The sequence below is a fragment of the Lissotriton vulgaris genome, chromosome 2_1, assembly GCF_964263255.1.
Source record: "Lissotriton vulgaris chromosome 2_1, aLisVul1.2, whole genome shotgun sequence".
In the NCBI taxonomy this organism is placed as follows: domain Eukaryota; kingdom Metazoa; phylum Chordata; class Amphibia; order Caudata; family Salamandridae; genus Lissotriton; species Lissotriton vulgaris.
In genome coordinates, this window is record NC_141687.1 from 1,994,341,407 (window position 1) to 1,994,361,499 (window position 20,093).

The 20,093-nt window shown below is 45.1% G+C and overlaps 1 protein-coding gene across 1 annotated transcript in view; it reads left to right on the top strand.

Annotated features, from left to right (window-relative positions):
- Positions 1-20,093, top strand: part of IL16 (interleukin 16) — a 471,977-nt gene that overhangs the window by 352,291 nt on the left and 99,593 nt on the right. The window contains exons 13-15 of the mRNA XM_086958218.1: positions 1,547-1,688; positions 8,589-9,678; positions 17,903-18,086. Coding sequence (XP_086814344.1) covers positions 1,547-1,688; positions 8,589-9,678; positions 17,903-18,086 — 1,416 coding nt within the window. The remainder of the gene's footprint in view (positions 1-1,546; positions 1,689-8,588; positions 9,679-17,902; positions 18,087-20,093) is intronic.

The following is a 20,093-nucleotide window of genomic DNA, read 5'->3' on the forward strand; positions in this document are numbered from 1 at the left end:
CAGGCACAGGTGTTCTGAATGTCCAACCCTTTTGTATAATATGCAGATCTTCAGACGTGAAATTTAGGTGAAGATTAGGATGGCGGACGGACCCGCCACCCCCGAGGTGGAGGGACTGTCCGCAGGGGCAGCGGCGTTCCCTCCATAGGAATTAGGATGTGACCGCCAACCTGGCGGTCACATCCTGTATATTTAACATTGCGGTGGGTGCTGCTTAAAGCAGCACCCACAGCACAGTTAAAAATGCATGCTTTGCATGTGCAAGCACAAAGCGGCAGGCACCACTCGGTGCCTGCTGCTTTGTGCATGCACATGCAGGGGGGTACCATAGGTACCCCCCCAAGTGCACCCCCCACCCCCCAACATCCTGGGGGCCCGCAAGGGGCCCCCAGAAGCAAAGGTCTACATGCTTTTTCACTGTGGAATATCCGCCGCGGAAAAGCAAGTCTCCGCACCCATCATAATATGGCTGGCGGTGTCTTGCAGACACAGGCACCATATTGTGGTCCACAACCCGCGGATCAGCGGCGGACGGATCTGCCGTCCGCCACTGTTCCCACCGCCATCATAATCTGGCGGTGGGTGTTTTCAAGGGCAGCGCGGGGAATCCGCATCCTCCGGGCCGGCGGTGGCTTCCACCGGACCGGAGGATGCAGATTCACCGCAATCATAATCGACCCCTAAATGAGAAAATTTGAGACCGGTTGTAAACTTGGAATGCATATTTTGTTTGAGAATTGCATCTAAATGATGAGGAAGTTAGACAAATGTCAACATGTTATACAGAGGGGGTAGGAAATGATAAGAGCTCCATCGTGACACATGCCTGGACTTAAACTCTCAACCATTTAGACAGCCAGACCCTTCCAGCTAAACCAAATGTAAGACTGGTGTCTACTTTAAAATTAAATGAAATGCACATGGTCAGTGACATTTTAAGCATTTTGGGGGCCCTGGGCCAAACGTATTTTGGGGGCCCCTGTTTGGAATAGCTTCAGATTTATGACCCAATTCCAGCTCTTTCGTGCCCTCTTTGGCCAGGTAACTGACAGTGCACAGGCACACTCGTCCAGAATCTCTATGTGTTTACATCTATATTCAGGGATAGTGAAGTGTGTTTCAATATTGTATAAAAGCAGGAGCTCAGTAATATTACTGCAAAAAATCTCTGTGCATACTCCCATTTCTTCTTATATGTGGGGTGCAGTTTTGATCTGAAAGAAACTTTTCATATGGATATTGCATGAAATTAAAACACCTTTGTCTGCAAAATTTCTGTAATAGACTCTCACACACCACCAAAATTCACATTAAAAACAAATTAAAGGAAAACGATGTTTTAAACATTCTGTTCAAGAATTATTCAAGCTCATCAGGGCAAGCCTCTCTGCAGAACAGAGGGGCCCTCCTGAAAGGCTGGGGCCCTGCCACAGGGCTCACTTTGCCCATGCCTTAAAACGTCTCTGCACGTGGTTTGAAAGTTTGCTATAACGAGTGTGGTTCCTCACACATTTTGACAAGGCTTTACTTCCTGTTTATCTGGCAGGAAGCAGGAAACCTGCTCGTGAAAGGAAATGGACCTGCTATAAGCCACAGTGCATCTGCGCCGTGCTCATTTGCAAGTGTTGGGGACCAGCCCTATGCAGCTTCAGCGGATCGAGGCGCGCGGGACGGGACAGCAGACGCAGGTACGTCAGCAGCAAAGAGCGGCAGCTTTTAAATGCGCCCTCGCCCCCTTTACTTCATTTAATGAATGACCCGTGCCCCCTTTGGCGGGTGCTGCGATGACCAGTGTTTAGGTGGAGCAACGATGGAAGAGCGAAAGGACGTTTTAGAAACGTTTAAATGAATGGAATTTACCCATGGAAGGAAAGTGGTTGTAAATAGTAAACCCTTCTGCTTTCTGGTAAACAAGCTTATAATGAATTACCTTACAACGCACTCTTCTCCACGCATGAAATGGTGAAAAATGTTAAACGTACTGTTTTAAAATGTTTTAACAAGGTTTGTGATTCCATATTCTTTATGTAAGGCAGCAAACAACAAATTAATTCTGGCTTGCACCTGTTTCTGCTAGAAAAGTTAAATAGCTCAATCATGTAGGCGTATGATGCTGTGGTCTGGGGGAAACCTGTAGGCCCCGGGTTTCAATCCCGACAGATCTAACTGAGCCTTTCATCCTTCCAGGGTCCATGCATTTAACCCAGTGAGTAGTCGCTAGAAACACATTACAAAAACTGCCAGGTTGGAGCTAATTTGCAAGAAGGTGGCATTTAGCAGTGTGTTACATAGTTATTTCTTTGATCAGTGAACCACTGTTCTTATTTTCAATGAGTAATCACGTTACACGTTTGCATTTGTTTTATTGCATTTACAATATTTACAATATGTATAGTGCGCTGGTGCAAATTAAATAATCTAGATGGCTAGGAAATTTCTGCAGGCGAACATTCTCTGTTAGTTAATTCACGCCTGCACTGATGCTCACTTCTAACTTTGCCCCAAAAGGGAAGGATCAGCCCCTTGACACTCAGCTAATGGAGCACTCCACAAGGGAACACAAGGCCTTCGAGCACCTTCAAATAAAAGTTCAAACCAATGTTGCTTCGTCAATTCTCTTTATCCTTGAATTTCCACTGTAGCCTAGCCTGGGGATAAGGTGGAAATTCACGAATAAAGAGAACCGACAAAGCAGCATTGATTTGGACTTTTATTTGAAGGCGTTTGAGGGTCTTGCTTTCATTTATTATAAAAACATCTGGCACACAGTGGCAAAGGGCTGGAACTTGGAACCATCCGTCTGCTTTTAGTAAGTTCAGGAATAGTTTGATTGACCATCAAGGTATATTATGGACTTATCCAACTAATATTAAGAATAAAATGAAGGGCAGGCAATTACGAATTCCACGTGTGCCGGTGCCGTAAGTCCATCTGGAGACAGCACAGCTCACAACAGAGCCTCTTCATAACTACTCATTTTGAGCTCATGATGCTCAATTCAATGGCTTTCATAACCCTCACATTGTGAGAGAGAAATGTTCCTTAAACAGCCTTTTCAGAACCATTGCATCCTGAGATAACAATGCTTCATACGCAGGCTTTTCAGTACAATGCTTGTTGCACAGCCTTTGCAGAAATATTTGCTCCTTACACAGCATGCAGACCTAAACACTTACGACAACCAAGTCTGTGTTTTCATTCTGCTTCAGACTGAGCATTGTGTTGAAATAAATGTGTTAAAACCTGATGCTTAAGACGATGCCACGCGCTACTTGGTAACAGGAGATATGCACAGCATTGTTATTTCCACACATTTGTAGCATCCTCCCAGAATTTGAGAAATATACTATGAAAAGACTGTAAAAGAAAACCATCAGCAGATGGTTGATGGAAGCACAGCTTGGTATTATGGTTTTCCCTGATCCTTGCTGACCCAGGGCCAGCCAAGGACTATCAAAGGTGGAATTCTGATGTCCGCCTCTAACCTGGACCCGGGCCGGGGCACTCATTCTAAGACTGAATTTCGCTTCCCAGCCTCCTTGAATCTCTGGATAGGTGTTGTTAAGTAGTTAAGGCTTAATTCAAAGGAGGATTGAGCCAGGAACAACTACAATACAGTTATAAGAGTTACAATAAAGAGATGAATGCGCAAGCCACAAGCACCAAGATGCTCCTTGAAGTGGTAGTAGCGCTATATAAATGTATCTTACATTACATTACATTAAATTACATTACATTACATACAAGGTTTGTTTTTATAAAGACAAACCACATTGGGACTTTGCAAACATACTGTTAAAACATGGAGATCAAATACACCTGCAGAAACCAAGTTTCCTGGTTACAATTCACAAACAGATAAACAATGTCAATAAAAGCATGAAACTGCTAGTGAAATGGGAAGGGTCTCAGAGTTCAGAGAGATGAGTTGCAGAGTCTGGGAAGCTGGGCCTGTCTTTCAGTTTAGGTTTAGGTGGTGCTGGTCCTTTAAAGTCTGCTCTTCTCACAAACCGAGGGTTTCAGTCTCATTCCTCTTGAACGGGAAATGGGTAGCATTCGGCTCCACTGTCTGAAAGTATCAATGTAAGCAGGGTCCATGCCGGTCTGTGTCTAAGAGATGTTTAATAAGCTGGAGTGTGGGTCCAGCTCATATTTCAGAGCTGGCTTCCGTAGTGCGTGTATCTTTAAAGTTTGAAACGCCAACCAATCAGGTTGGAGTACATTTTTCATCTTCAGAGGTAGTCCCTGCATGCAGATGGCTATGTACTACTGCCATGGTTCTATTCCAGAAGGAATCACTGTGTATTCCTCACAGACCCTGAAAACAAAAGCTTATTAGACGAAGAAGTGTGAATGAGGCTGTCCTTGTTGTCCGATTTTAGCAGCATCCAGTCGCATCCAGTCTCCATCTTGCAGCACTATTTTCACAAATATAAAGAAGTTCACAAATATCTTAGCGTAACCCGAAATACAGATTTTTTGGGGCAGTTTTGTATAGTGCAAACTCGACCCGAAGGTATTTCAGCACTTACATTTACAAAAGGACACATTCATTCTTTTTGTTAGGCTCAAGAAGATAAAGTGATTTTGCCCAGAATCACAGGATGTTGAGGCAACGCCGAGACTTGAACCTTGTTCCCCTGTTCCAAAGTCAACAGCTCTGGCTGTCACGCCACATTCTTTACAAAACCATGTGTACATGTACCAATGTGCGCAAAATGTTGGTGAATAAGTCAAACACACAAAATTGAATGCATTATGACACTAAAGCACCTCAAAACTGAGAAATGCTGCAAATAGCCGGGGAAATGTAATGGGATCTTGGCCTACTTACTTGAGACTACAAAATGAAGAGTAAAATGTCAAAATTCCGTATCAAAGGTGAATAAAAGGAGTATCCCCGAGAAGCACCAGATTTGCAGCCTGAAGAGACCCTTAGGATCAGGGGTCCGATTAACTGGTGCTAAGACCAAAGACAGGGGAACCTGCAGGCACAGAGGACGTTTATGGGAAGGTACAGCCCTGGAGCTGGTCATAAGCTTTCATCCTTAAACTGGATATCATACAGCCCCTATCCACGGCAGTTATGTTATCACATTGGTTGTTACCCTTGGATATACCACAGTGCTCTGATTCAGGGCACAAGTCCTAAAAAAAGAAGTGGGGGACGCTGACGTCACAACAGGAAGTGACGTCACGAAAGGTGGCTTGCACCATCAAACTCATTGCCTCCCCTCGCTCACGCCTTAGATGCGATTGCATCAGACAAGCCAGCGCGTGAGCAGCTTTCTGATGAGCTCCGATCTCAACCCATGAGAGGCCAAAGAGTGTATGTGTGACTCCATTAGCTACAGTTATCAAGCTCCTAGTAAAATAAGTGGGGGGACGCGATCCACCTGCGTGGCACCCCGACTCAAGCCCTGCTCTTATTGAGGCTTAGTGTGTAGTAAACATGTTTTGTAGAACCTCAGTTTCTGAAGATACTCTTCCTTAGGTCTTGTAACACACAACTGCCACAGCCATTGTATTGAACACTTTAACATGTCTGCATAATTGTTATTGATTTGGAAAATATTAATTTTTGTCTCAGTCATTCTACTGACACAGTAGTCTAAATACACATATTTTTACTGCAGCAGATGTAAAATAGAGGTGTCTACGATGTACAATGATGATATTCATTTCAGACAAATGCAGAAGAGTTAATAGACCCTGTCTCAGTGTTTACATCACATATGTAGAAAATTCCAGTTAACCTTGCCTCACTTACCACGTACCGCACAACTTCTGATCCATTGCTCCTTTGGCAATGAAGAATGAACCCATCTGGAAAAAAAGTCATAGGATACGGGCATGATAAACACATCAGACAAACCCCAAATATCTTAAAGAATGGACTAACCCTGGGCAAAGCACTACGCTATGCTCGCATAGTTTGCAAAGTTTCCGCTACTTTGCACTACGCGAATTGCACGTAGCACAGTGCAAACACGTGTAGCATAGCATAGTGTAGAGTAGAGCCGCGGTAATTTTTTGCTTGCTCGCGGTCCTCAACGTCAAGTTGGCGACCGCGAGCAAGCAAAATTACATCCCGGAGAGCATTCCTTTTCTACCCATGCCTTTACCGCACATGCTTTTACCACGCACTTTTGTGGTAAAGACATGACTGGTATAGGGATGTGTGGTAAAGATCCCAACGTATGCCACCTGCCCTTAGCCCTAACAACTACCCCTATGCCTCTGAGCCCCAAAAAGTACTCGACCACACCGTGACTCCTAAAAACGAACCCAACCCAGAATCCCTTAAAAGTTCTCCGATACCCCCTTGAGCCCTAAAAACTACTTCGAGCCCCCCAAGCCCTAAAAAGTACCGCATCCCGAGCCCTTAAAACTGATTGCCCCCTCACTGATCCCTAAAAACTACCCTGACACCCTTGACCCCCAAAAACTACCCAACCCCCACAAGCCCTAAAAACGACCCCACTCCCTGAGCCCTAAAAGCAACCCCAAACTCCGCCAGCCCTAAAAACAACCCGCCACCCAGCCCTGAAAACAATCCCATTCCCCTAACCGTGAGCCCTAAAAACAATCCCAACCCTTGAAAACTACCCCCACACCTTACCCCACAAAACCCGGCCACAGCCCCACTCACCTCATCGCATCGTCTCCCGATCCTTCATGTTCCTGGGCCCACCCATCTCAGCCTCTAGACCACGCATTTCCTAAACCACGCATATCTGGTAAGGCAAGCGTGGTTGCGCTTGCGTTAGAAAAGCACGCATGGATCTCCCCGGATTGTTCAGTCTGTTTCCACTCAACTGCTGTGCCAGTCAATCAATGGTTAAGGCAATGTATTACATGAAGTCAGAATTTCTTGATTCCAGGGACTCTAGTCTTTAAAAAAGACTCTTCGTCTACTCACACGGTTGAGCTAATTAGGTTGTAACACCACATATCATCGCTGTCTGTAATGATGAAAACGTACATCATACCCAGCAGTCACCCTGTAACACACATTTGTAGTATGTTTAAACCAGCTATCTGAGACAGAAATTAGATGCTATGTATGAGCATGTTTATAGAACACGCTTGCGCTTAGCATGACCTTAAAAGCAATTTTGACCAAGTATAGATTTTTAAAAAACAGCATAAACAAGAAAAAGGACACATGGATTAAACAAAAGGTGTAGTCTTGGGATCGAGACATCTGACGAATTTGCCAACCAGTAGGGCTTGAACAGCATTTTCCATATCGCTCTGTGGATGTTAGTTAGGAGAAAATGCTTCTAAGTGTTTGCAGAAGCCCAAATAGCATGGCGTCAGTGGTGATTTTGGTGCTATTGGAACTCAGTGCCTCATTCGAGCACTGGGGAAATGAGGCATGGAAAGGGGTATCACGTGGTCCAGTTCACGTATGCGTAGCTATGGATTATGACACTTCTTTGAGGTCAGTGATCTTGATGTACAGTTCTTTACGGAAGAAGTGAATTAGAAGGCGTGTTCTAATGAGTTTTCTAAAGCAAATTAATTTTGGAATGAGATCCATTGCAACCAGTAGTTTTTGGATGCAGTTGGTGTGAGTGACGTCCAACATGGATGCCACGGCAATTACTTCATATGTAAACCATTCTGAAAAAGTCAAAGGGAGAGCTGGTATTTTAGGTAGGAAAAGAATGGCACTGCCAGGTTAGGATCGATCATGATGCTGATCAGAACCTTAACAGGCCCTTGGACCGATGGTCAGCGGCTACTATAAGGGAGGAGATAATACGGCTTCAAAAGACCCAATAATTAGCTCCTTTCAGAGAGCTCTTGGAGTTTTCTGGTGGTTATGCATTTTGACACACAACCTGTTCGGATATTAATGTGCTTACATGTGCCTGCAACAACGGTAAATATCAGTGTATAACAGCCGGTTGTGTTAGGAAGATGCTTGATAGGTCTCAGAGAAACAGTAGACAAAAGAGGTGAAGGCAAAAAGAAACCTTTCGTATGGCCACGGAGCAAGGTTTGTGACCAGAGTTGTGCCAGGACAATCCGTGTTTGCTGAGAAGAGGAGATTCATTTATAAAAATCCCACTCTGGTGTCCTTGAAGGAGGCATTAGTTTTCAGGGTCTTGAAGCAGAACCGGTTATCTCCTCTTTTGCTCTCCTCCTTATTCAGTGACATCATAGAGTCATTGCTCCTGGCCTCAGCTGATTCTCGTCCGGATGTGAGACTCTCAGTTTACAGCTGGTCCACCTCCTGAGTTTCTACCCACTCTGGGCTTGCCTTGAACATATGTGCACAAGGTGATTCCTCTTCCAAAGCGTGTGCATGCTTTTCACCCAAAGTCATTTATTACTCTAACACTTCCTATAAGATGTTATGCACGATGTATGATTGTATAACAGTCAAAGGATCATTTACGTGATTTCTTTTGGAACCAAGGTGGTAAAAAAGTGCGTGATGTTAATTCCTGACTAAGCATCGCCCATCTTCATCCGCACGCAAAAACCAACTAAAAAATAACTTATGTTGTACCAGACTGAGAGATACAATGCAAAGACATATTTTTACATTCCATGATTGTATTTTTGTTTTGTAGGGAAATATCTCTCATCAGCTCAAAGGCCATTACTTAGAAGACAAGCACGGGTGGAGCACAGTTTTGAGGCCACAACAGAGGACCCTTGGGTTAGAATTTCGGACTGCATAAAAAGCCTGTTTAATCCTGCTGCGGACGAAGACGCGCATCACTTGGACATGGAATCTAACCTCAGTGTGACTGATGAAGACTTGTCCCCCCTGCGCTCAGATGCAGCACTGGACGGATTTGAAATGGAAGCATGCAAAGTTGAAGAAATGACTGGAATGAAGAAGGGCCCCCCTGTGGCCCCGAAACCTGCCTGGTTTCGACAGAGTCTCAGAGGCTCCAGAAATGGAATATCAGACCCGGTACCCATTTGTGACAGAACTGTGGTGGGGCAGCTCAAAACCCCTGGCCGAGAGCGGGAGTCCAGCATACGGATTGCTTCAACCAGGACCTCATCAATAAAACAGAAGATAAGCTCCTTTGAAACCTTCAGCACAAGCCAAGGGCCAGAAAAAGGGACCAGAACACCTTCTCCCAAAGCAACAATGCAAACAACAACCCAGTATACTTCTAGTGAGGCAGAGGCAACTAATTCCATAGGTGTTCGTTTAAGTCAAGACCCCATGAGGAGCACAGAGCCTCAAAGTGCAGACACCAGCCCAGTAAAATCCAGTGCATTGGTGAACTTTGATGCAGCAGATCCCGAACTGACTTCTAATTCATCACTAGCTCTCAGGTACAGTGCAAGGAGAAGCAGTAGTACAAGCAATGAACAAGCTACAGATTCACTATGCACACACTCACCAGAGCTTCTGATGGCTAAAGCTCCCGGCCAGAGAACAAGAAGTTTCCCACTCACGGCCACCCAGTCTACTGAGCTCATGAAGGCCGAAGAGCACTGCAGCAAAATCTACTCCATCAGCAACCAAGTGTCCTTTGCCTTGATGAAATCCCTCCTCTCCCTTCCGCAGTCTCCAGTACAACATGGCGTCAATCCATGGAGCACACCTTCCGAATCATCTGACTCCTTCACAGAAGACGAAGACAACCCCCCATCTTTCACAAGCGACAGTCTACACTCGGACACTGGATTTTCTGTGAAGTAAGATATTATTATTAATAACTTGTTTTATACATAGCAATTCATAACACACTGCTGCAAATGTTTCTAGGCGCTGTACTGACTGCAGAAGGCTCAAAGGCCGAACCTATATATTGCTGGGGTTTGAGCTCTTCGACACAGCATTACAGTTGTCAGTGGCGAGCGTTCAACTCACTTCTTGTCAAACGACGTGTATTATTGCATTTGTCATGCTAAGCTTGTAGTTGTACTGAGGTGTGATAGAAGTTAGCTAGACCATAGATCGCAAGTCAAGTTAAAAGTAACAGTTGAGATTAAATAGGATAGCTTTCTAAACCGCTTTCTCACTCTCTCACACACAGACACACGCAAGCCCCCCCCCCCCCCACCTCATCTATCACTCTCTGTTTTGATTGCATTGGTAGTTCTTTGTCAGTTGCTCTTTACCTAGCAACAAAACGGATGTGAAGTTTGAAAGACAATGGGGGTTTGGTAACACATCTATGAGCACCAGCTGTAAATTAGCCCATTTCCTTCCTGCTTCCGGCGTTTTAACTACCGACACATAATGTCTAGGTGTTTATGTGTAAAGTGGTTTCTGCTTCCAGATGTTGTTGGCTGAACACGTGTTTTATTTACGTAAGAAACGATTTGTTTGATGCTGTCCTTCTTGCAGCAGCATTTTTTGTTATTTCTTTAGTTAATTTAGAGCATATGTTAATTACCTGTAAATCATTCATCCTCTAAAGTGAAAGGTCCTACTCCGTCTTTCATTGATTTATTGTTTTCTTGTACTCTCTTGTCTGCCAATAATTAATAAGTCTCGCACACTGACGTGTTGCTTATTTTGAACCAAGCGCCATTCACACTCCTTTCTCTAAGACGCAGAAGTAGATTTTTGCTGGGTCTCTGTAGGCCTCTCGTAGGTCCTGTTTGTTATGGATCTCATGAAGTAACGAAAAAGCATGCTTGGCGAATCTCAGAGTCTTTGTGGCTAAGTACTGCAAAGCAGCTCTTGCAATACTTCCTTGATCATTTGTGGGGCATGGCGTGATGTAGAATGTGCCAATGAGCCTGCATCCACCTTCTGCTAACAGACAATGAAAAGGAGCAGTCACGTAGAAAGTACATTTAATTTTCAGACCACGATTATGTACACTTTTTCTCACTCAGCAGTTGTCTAATTTTCATACCGTTCACTCTGCAGTTCTCTAACTGTGCAAATCTGTGGTGTGTGTCTGACTTATTTCTTTTATAAATGGGGTGTCTGGCTGGCTAGGGTATACACCTAAGAAGGGCAGAAACCACCACTCTAGTCACGGTAAGTCAGTTATACATTCAAGACAATCCCTGCTCGGCCCCTTGGTAGCTTGGCAGAGTAGTCCGGCTTATACCAGAGGCAATGTGAAAAGCTGTTGTGCGCCACACACACAGCAGTGACACACTAGGCACACCACAAAAGAGACTACACACAAGGTTATATAAAAATATCCTTTTTTATTATACATAAAACACATTAGACCACAATCCCATAAATCATCTTGCCACTAGGCAGTTGTCAAAACAGTACACAGATCAATAATCACTTTGCTAACTAGGTAATTGTCATGACACTTTTAGTGCATTAAAGCAATACTTATAAATTGCACACGTAATGGGAAAAATATGAAAGGAACACCTTTCTCCATCACTGTACGTAATATGTAGTTCCTAAAAATTATACCTTTCATCCTATGACAAGACATAGAATGACATCCATCCTAAAGAATGAAACGTAGCAGCCCTAACAAGGGAACATGAATAACCACCTATCATCATCCAGTTTCACCTGTAATACATAGCTCCCGAATTATCATCATCCACACATAGGGTAGGCCAAGTACACTTAGAGGGAATACATAGATTTGGTGCACCTGCACCTCAGTTAGGGGTTATGCAGTAATAAGAGCACCTACTGTAGGGCACAGGATCACAAGCCTGCCTACTACAGTTAGGATGGTAAACTGTTTCGAAATGCTCTAAAACAAAGCAGGGGCCTCCATCAAGGTTTCCACCCAGTTTCGCTACAGGCGAGGACATGCCCCCTCACGGTGCATCCTTCTAGGTGATGGGGGAAGGCACAAACCATAGCCATTAGCAGGGAGACCTCGCCCTCTCCCCTCTACCCCTGTGTGGAGAACTGGAAAGGCAGCTCTCCGTCTGCGCGTGGTGCAGCTGCCATGGCCTGAAGCTGTCCTCAACACTCGCTGTGGTGGGAGCAGTCCTCACGTCTCAAGGAACCGGCTCCTACAGCAGACAGGGGAGGCAACTTCCTCCCTCACTTTGAAGGCACCCCATGGGGTGGGAGATGTCTGTACTTGTGCTGATGGGGCTGACGGCCCGCAGTGGGAGAGAGAGAAAGAGAGAGTAGTCAACGTGAGCCCTCAGCGCGGCGTCTTCTCCTCAGCAGGGGCCCTTCCGATGGCCCGCCGTAGGAGATGGTGCCACGGGCCGGCACGGTTTTCTCCTTACAGGTTCCGATCACTGTGGGTCAGGGCTCTGCCCTGAACCTCGAGTTAACCTCTACCACCTCACAGGGGCGGGCAACACCGCACTGACCTCAGCATGTCTCGGCGCAGATCGTCCGCCCTGGCTGGTCCTAACTGACATTGCTGTACTTCCCTTTCTCGCTGCCCATTCCTCACAGAGGAGGGGGGGCAAAGCTGCACTCCTGGCGCCACGAAGAAAAGTGGAAAGACTGCACTGCTTCTCCGTGCAACAACGCCCACCATGCACTTCAGGGCACTAGAAGTAAAATGCTCACCATGTGCTTCATTAAAGTGCTCCTTTCTCTTTTATTGTGGAATGAGCCCACGCATCGGGCAGCATACACAAAGCACTCAATACAAGCTTACTTTCTTTGCGACAGAAAAGGTAACAGACAGTCCTGTCCTTCTCCTGCGCCAAAGAAGAGCAGCAACTACAGGCCGACGCACCCCACATGCAATTGGGGCAGCGGTCCTTTCCTTCCAGGCAGGTTCCTTTTTAATTGTAGCACAAGTCTTTTCTTGAAGTCTTTGATCTCCCTGAGGCTTCTAACAGGAGGCAAGCAGACACAAGCCCTTGGAGATTCTTCACAAGCAGGATACCCAGGGCAAAAAGAGTCAGTCCTTTTCCTCCACCACAGACAGAAACAGCAACTGCAGGCCCCTCACAAAGAACATGTAGCGCTCCTCACACAGCTCTTCAACTGTTCTTTTTGGCAGGGTCCTCTTGTTTCTTGAAGTAATCTAAGGTCCTGGGGTTTAAGGTCTCATACTTACACCCCATTTTGTCATTATTCTCTTCGTGGCAAGGGTCTCTGAGTCCAGTCCAAATCGGTCCTGTGCTCCCTGGTCCAGCATGACAACAGGGGCTGGAGACAGCATTGTGCAGAGGAGATACTGCCTATTCAGATGCTAGCGAAACTCCTCCCACATTTCTAAATGCAGCCCAGGTCTATTCAGCCCAGCGATGAGTCACCCAGGCAAGGCAGGACACACCTCAACCCCCCTTGTGTCTGTCTAGAGTGAATGCACACCCCCAGCTCCTGTCACTCCAAAACCAGACGCTGAATACACAAAGTCAGAGACACACAGAATAGTAAAGCAAAAAAATGCCCAGTTTCTTAAAGTGCCATTTTCAAATACATAATTCAAAAACCACCTTTACCAAAAGGTGTGTTAATAAATTCACAGTTCAGAGAGCCTTAACTCCATTTCTCTATCTTAGCCCAATGGAAAGCTGCACTTGTAAGATGTTACATTGCAGCTCCCATACTATCCTACTGGTCAGAAGGCCATTCAATAGTGAAAAACGAAATACACAGTATTTCACTATCAGGACATAAAACGCACCAGTACATGCCCTACCTTTCACATATACTGCAGCCTGCCCATAGGGATACCTTGGGCCTAACTAAGGGGTGCCTTACATGTAAGAAAAGGAAAGGTTAGGGAATGGCTAGTGGGTTCACTTGCCAGGTTAACATAGCAGTTAACAACTGCACATGCAGAAACTACAGTGGTAGGTCTGAGATACAGGGCTACTTATGTGGGTAGCACAACCAGTGCTACAAGCCCACGAGTAGCATTTGATTGATAGGACCTGGCATGTTCAGTGCACTTTACCAGGGACTTACCAGTAAATTGAATATACCAATCCTGGATAACCAATCATAGGCCCAATTTGCACAGAGAGCATATGCACTTTAGCACTGATCAACAGTGGTAAAGTGCCCAGAATCCTATATCCAACAAAAACAGGGTAAAAAAATAGGCGGCAAAAGGCAAAAAGTTTGGGGATAAACCTGCAAAAAGGGCCCGGTCTATCAATTTCCGTTTGCATTAACCTCTAATCTTCAAGTGCAAAATAGTTTGCCTCTCCACACACTCCTTAGCTTATATCAGCAGAGCTGAAAGTATGTGGCCAGAGCTGCTGCATGTGGAAGAGCATGTACGTTGTGTGGATGAGGGAACCCACAATGTGCAGGTTGTCAGTGAAGGAGCAAATACGTATTGTGTGTCAGGGTGTGCAAGTCATGGGATAAAAACAGTGGCTTGCTCAAAGCTAATTTCTCAGCACCTTAGGTTAAGGGACTCTTAAATGTTGATTTAGGCTTATAAAAACAGTTGTAAACAATCCAATGGCCTCCCAAATGGTAAGGCTGAAGATATTTAAATAAAAAAAAAAGTTTTAACTCCTTAGAAGAGTTTGTAGAAGTTATTGCACACTAAAACCAGACACAAAGTGCAGGTGAAACTCTAGCAAAGAGTGAAAAAATTCAGGAATCAGTGCGAATACACAGACTCCTACATGTTATTCGCCATTAACATGTAATCAGAGCTAATCCCCCACAGCTTGGTCAGAATTAGAGATACATTCAGTATCAGTAGTTCCAGATGGGGAGAATGCCAGGTCAGTTAACAAACCTCTTGTAGTTGGGCACTAGGTAGGGATAAAAACAAGTTATGGCTGCCGCACAAAGTTTCTCTAATTTGGGAAGAAACAAATGCTCAGTAGAAGCCTACGGGCCACATCTGTTAAAGTCTATTTTTGGGAACTTTTGGGATATCGAACTACGGGTAATCAAGTGCCAGTCCCAAACCCTTGGCCCTTTCACACCAGCATCAAAATAGACAAATGATAACTAGGCCGTCATTTCACAGGACACAGTTAAGAGTCAACATGTGTATGCAGGGGCTCTATTACATTCCACTGCACTAATAAATGACTGATGGCATCATTCTATCATTAGTCTCCTGGGAGCTAGAAAAGAAAATGTAAATAGTGACCACCAAATGGGATTCAACTTTAAGGAGGATCTGGGTGTCATTATCTTACATGTAGAAGCTGAATGCTTGATCTACATACCTTACCTTAACTGGGATACACAAACATTGACGAATAGAGATGAAATGACTGATACCTAAAGGCATCCACAGATAAATGATCTCTTTGATGAAAGAAGCAGGGGAATATCCACTGCTAGAATGATAAATCAGTCAATTCCCTAGGTCCTAGGAAACTCAGGACCAACTGGTCAAACCCTAAGGCAAGCCTTGTCTGTCGATTCTGGAACCACCGCATCCAGAAACTACTGCAAGCTCTCGGAATTTCCAAGCACATCGGTGTTTAGGCTTTGGATTCAGGGTAGCAGGTCAAGCTGTCAAGGCCTACTCGTGGAGGGAGGTATAGTGCAGAGTGGCAGATTCAGAGCTAAGATGCAAAGATTACATTCTTCAATTCGTGTTGCTTCTTTTAAAGACAATGTACGAATTTTCTATCTCGTTGCATTCAAATGTATAATATAAAGCTCCCCCTAAAACGTACAGCAGTAATGTTATGACAACAAACATTAAGCAAGGGCAGGGGAAAACTGAAAACTCTTCATAATTAATAACAAAAGCAGCAATATTAACTAAGCTTGGCAGCCTAAGTATGGTGTTTGAACTGAGGAAGTGGGTCAAACTATTTGTCACAATAGTTTTAGTCAGTTCTTTTACATATGTTGGTGTGTCAAGTTCCTTTCAAGTTTTTTTCCTTTTTTTTATGGCTTGTGGTGTTCACAAAGGACCCCGATTCACCAGCATGCGTGAAAGAACGCAGTTCTCAAGCTCATTTGAGAGTGCCTCCGGTGGTTTAGGCACACTGGTCTTGGCTATACCTCCACACTCAGTTTTTTTGGGCATGGTGAGATATAAGGAGTGTCAGGTATACCATCCCTTTGGTTTCCTTGGTGAGAGTAGGCATCAAATGGTGTCAAATGGATATGTGTTATTAGGCCCAGGCAACCTCCAGCAAAAGAGGAGTTGTGTCTTGCCTCGGCTCTCTTGGAGATCTGGACACAAGCCGCATGGGACAGGTAGGCATTGTATCTTTTTCTGAATTATTTTGTATTGGCCATGTCCATAGCAATTGTCTTTGGTTCAGGCTTGGCATCTTTGAATCCACTGGTTGAACGGCCGGAAGTGGCTTCTACTAGGAAAGTGGACACATCCAACCCATCCGGCCCACTTTGTAGTATCACATTACAAACCATTTACAAAACAGCTTAAACTGTAATTTATCTACAGAAGACCCTCTTATAATCTGAAGCTCATGTTAATTCACCCGTGCTCCTGCTTGTGCCCGTATGGTAATATGTTTCCTTCAGGGATCCCTGGGCATCATCCCCTCACCCAGCCTGGTATCCGCCCTGCTCGCAGTCATTCGTGAGCCTCAGATTCTCGCTATGTCTCGTTACGGCAATGGCATTTGCAGGGGACCTCCTAATCCCCTTTAAATCCTGAAATACTATGGGTTTCCGCTCACCTCAGTGATTCACTTACATAAGCTGTGGCTCACGCGGTTCAGACACGATGTGTGCCGGGAGCCTGGGAGTTCCCCATCCTAACACGAGCCGACGTGCTGGGTAGAGTTTGAAAGCAAGGCTGCCCTAATGGATTATCTCCGGAGGAAGGACTCGGGAGAAGTGTCAGTGGAGCAAGACCTGCGCCCCCTGCTTGTTCCCCCCCCCCTCCCTTTAATTACCCTTTTCAAACCTGTCTCACATTCCACTGTGACATCACAGGCATTGGCCAGGTGACGTCACATGGTCAGCTCAGACGGAACACTAAAACTCTAGCACAGTCGCACACACTGCCCCTCACCTCAACTAAGCACTGCAAGTGCATGCGGGCTCTTACGTACAGGACATAGCCCATAAGTAAACATAATAAGTAGGCTGCATGATATTTAAGCAAAGCATGTCCCTGTGTGCTAAAAATAAATATTAGACAACATGGGCTATAAGGTGTCTTCTAAACTCTGACAAATGATTAGATCAAATGGAACAGTTTCCTGGTAGTTTCTTTTTGCTTCCAAGAATAAATTAAATGTTGAAGCAATGACAGCAGGTTTGTGATCCAGTGCAATTATGCATTTTACCTGGTTAAAACCATGTGCGTCGCCTCATCAAAAGAGCAGCTAATTGACATCACACACCCTTTCACCCCAATGACATCATTGGATGAAGCCTTATTTCACCTTTTGTAACTCATAGTGCGTCTTATTTACTGTTGCAGGGCTAAGGAAAGGGCGCGGAGTAGAAACTACAGGCCCTTTGATGCATGCTCCCCCATGAGCCCTGAGAGTAGGGTTAGAATGAGCAATGCCATGGCCCCCAAAGGTCAGCCATTGCACCTGCTGCCAATGGGGCCTACTACGAGTTAACTTCCAGGGTCTCATATTTAGAGCATGTTGTAATACACAGACACATCCTCAGAAAATCCAAGAAACGGCGGTACAAACAAGGAGAATATATATTATGAAGTAATCACTGCCGGACGACGTATTCTGAGTACCCGGGATGAAGAGACACTTGGATTCCCAGTTCCCCCAGCACATGGCCAAATGTAACTCTTTGAGAGTCAGTCTGGGGCTGGTTGCTGAGGTGTCCTAGGCAAATGCCTCGAATTGCCCCAATGCAGCATTTGCTCCCTAAAACACCAGCTCCACTGAGTGGTATATCCATTACATCAAACGCTAATTTACTTGCTTATAAAATTAATAAAATACTTTGAAATCAAAAAGAAACTCTAAAGCAGACGCCAGACAGGTTTCTCTCGAAGAAGCTTTACTTTTTTCCAGTTTTGAGAGTCTGTAATTGGTGAAATGCTAAAACAGGCAATGTGTATTGATTTTTTTAGTAGAGTTCTAATTCCCTCCTCCGCTTTTCTGCCCACAGCCTTTCTGAACTGAGAGAGTATAAAGTAGGCCCGAAAGAAGATGAGAACGCTGAAAATAAACAAGAACAGTATCTGTCTCAATCCTCGGCTTCCTCCGGCCAATCAGTAATGTCTATGATTCCTCCCGAAGAGCTGGGCACACTTATAGAGGAAGTAAACGCACTGGACGACGACACATTAAAGGTATGTCTTTCAGCTCTCATGCATGTTGTGTCGCTGCAGGCAGAAGCCACGCGGAGACAGGTAGGTTAATATCTTTATTTTATTCTGTTTCCCGTTCTCATGCCCTCATGCACGTCTATCCCCGTGCCCTCGTTGTCCCTGAATGCCCTCCCCACTCCCTGACCAGAAGTGGTGTCCAGTTGCTGTCCCCTCCCAACATTCGGGTGCACGGTCCTAGTGCCCTCGGACCCAGGTTACTACATCTCCCCTTTGTGGAAAGAAAATGGCGGAAAAGTTAGAGAGAGTGAAAGAGAGAGACAGAGAGAGAGAGAGAGAGAATGAGATTTCCTGATCCCCATCATTACATTTCCTCAATCAGTCTTTTTGTTCTTTTGCTCACTCTTCTTGGACATGCTCCTTCCGTTTTCTTCTGTGGTACCTCTTCTTGTCTCTCAACGTTGTGTGTCCTTCTTCCCTTGCTGGCCATAAGTTCCTCTTTTCCATGTGTTTCATTGTTCTTTGCTGCTGTGTCTCCTCCGTCTTCACCTAGTGTCTTTTGTCCCTTGAAGTGAGAACTATTTCTTATGATCCGGTAGGGGCCCGGTGCAGCTGTTATCATTGGCACCTTGACATTTATTATTGTTAGTGGTTCGTCTGAGAATGGACTGTCTGATTTTCTTGATTGCCATTGGCGCACCAACACTGAGTCCCCTTGCTTCAGGTGCGATGAAGTTGCATGTCTCCTGGCGTCCGCATAGACTTTTATCTTGTTTTTCACTTCCTGGTCTCTTGCTGCAATGCTGTTGTGATCTGGTGGCGCCTCTGCTTCTAGTTGGGGTAATCTTTTCCTGCTTGTACTTTCCAGCACAAGTTCTGTTGTACACCGTCCCGTGGAGCTGTGAGGGGTGTTTCAGTAACATCTTAGTGTTTGACAGGGTGCTTTTCCTATGCAGTACTGCACTAGCTTTTCTCTTTGGACTACTTTCTTTATGTTCTCTATAAACCTCGCCACCATGCCGTTTGCTTGTGGCCACAGAGGCGGTATTTTCCAATGGTGATTCCCTTGGTAGTACATGAACTTGCGAAACTCCTCTCCTGAGCAAGGAGGACCGTTGTCTGTATTTACTGTTTGTGGGGAACCCAAGGCTGCAAATATGTCATCAAGTATTGGCAACCTTGCTGTCGCTGACATTGGCGAGACGTGTCGTACTATGGGAAATCAGGAGTACTCATCAATGACCACTAGCAAGTAATTGCCTTTGTCCAATGGCCCATAGAAGTCAGCTGCCAACGTTGTTCACACTGCCCCTGGAAGCTCCAACATCTGTAGCTGTTCTTGCTTTGCAGGTCGTTGTGTTATTTAGCATAGGTGACAATTTAAGATAGTGTTCTACCCCAGTCGATCCAGGCCTGGGAACCATACTTTTTCCCGTAGCATCTTTTTTGTTGTCACCATGCCTCTGTGAGACTCATGTGCTAGGTTTGCAATCTGAAGTTGTAATGAATTTGGCATTACTATCCTTGTTCCTCGTAGTAGGATTCCTTTTTCTGTCTCCGAGAGTTCCTCGTGTATGTTTTTGAATGCCAGCATTTATTCCCTGTTAACGCCTTCTCCCATGGTCCTGTTGCTGTTTATGTGTCTCCATCTATGCTGTCTTGTTTTGACTGCTTGCATTGTGGCATCCCTTGCTGTCTCTTGTGATTGTTATTGGTGCAGGAGTGTTCTACCTTAACACAAAATTAAGGTATTCTTCTGCCATTGATGTGTTCTCTGGTGCCTGTGGTAGGGGGTGTCGTGACATGTAGTCAGCGGGGTTGAGTTCCTTTCCCAGCTTGTGCACGATCTTGAAATCATAATCCATCTGTCTTATTCCCCATCTTTCAATGCGTGGCAGTATCTTTGCGTTTGGGTTCCCATATATTGTCACTAAAGCCTGATGGTCTGTTACAATGGTAAATGGTTTTCCGTAAATATACATGTGGTAGTCTTCACATGCCCATACCACTGCTAGACTTTCCTTATCTGGC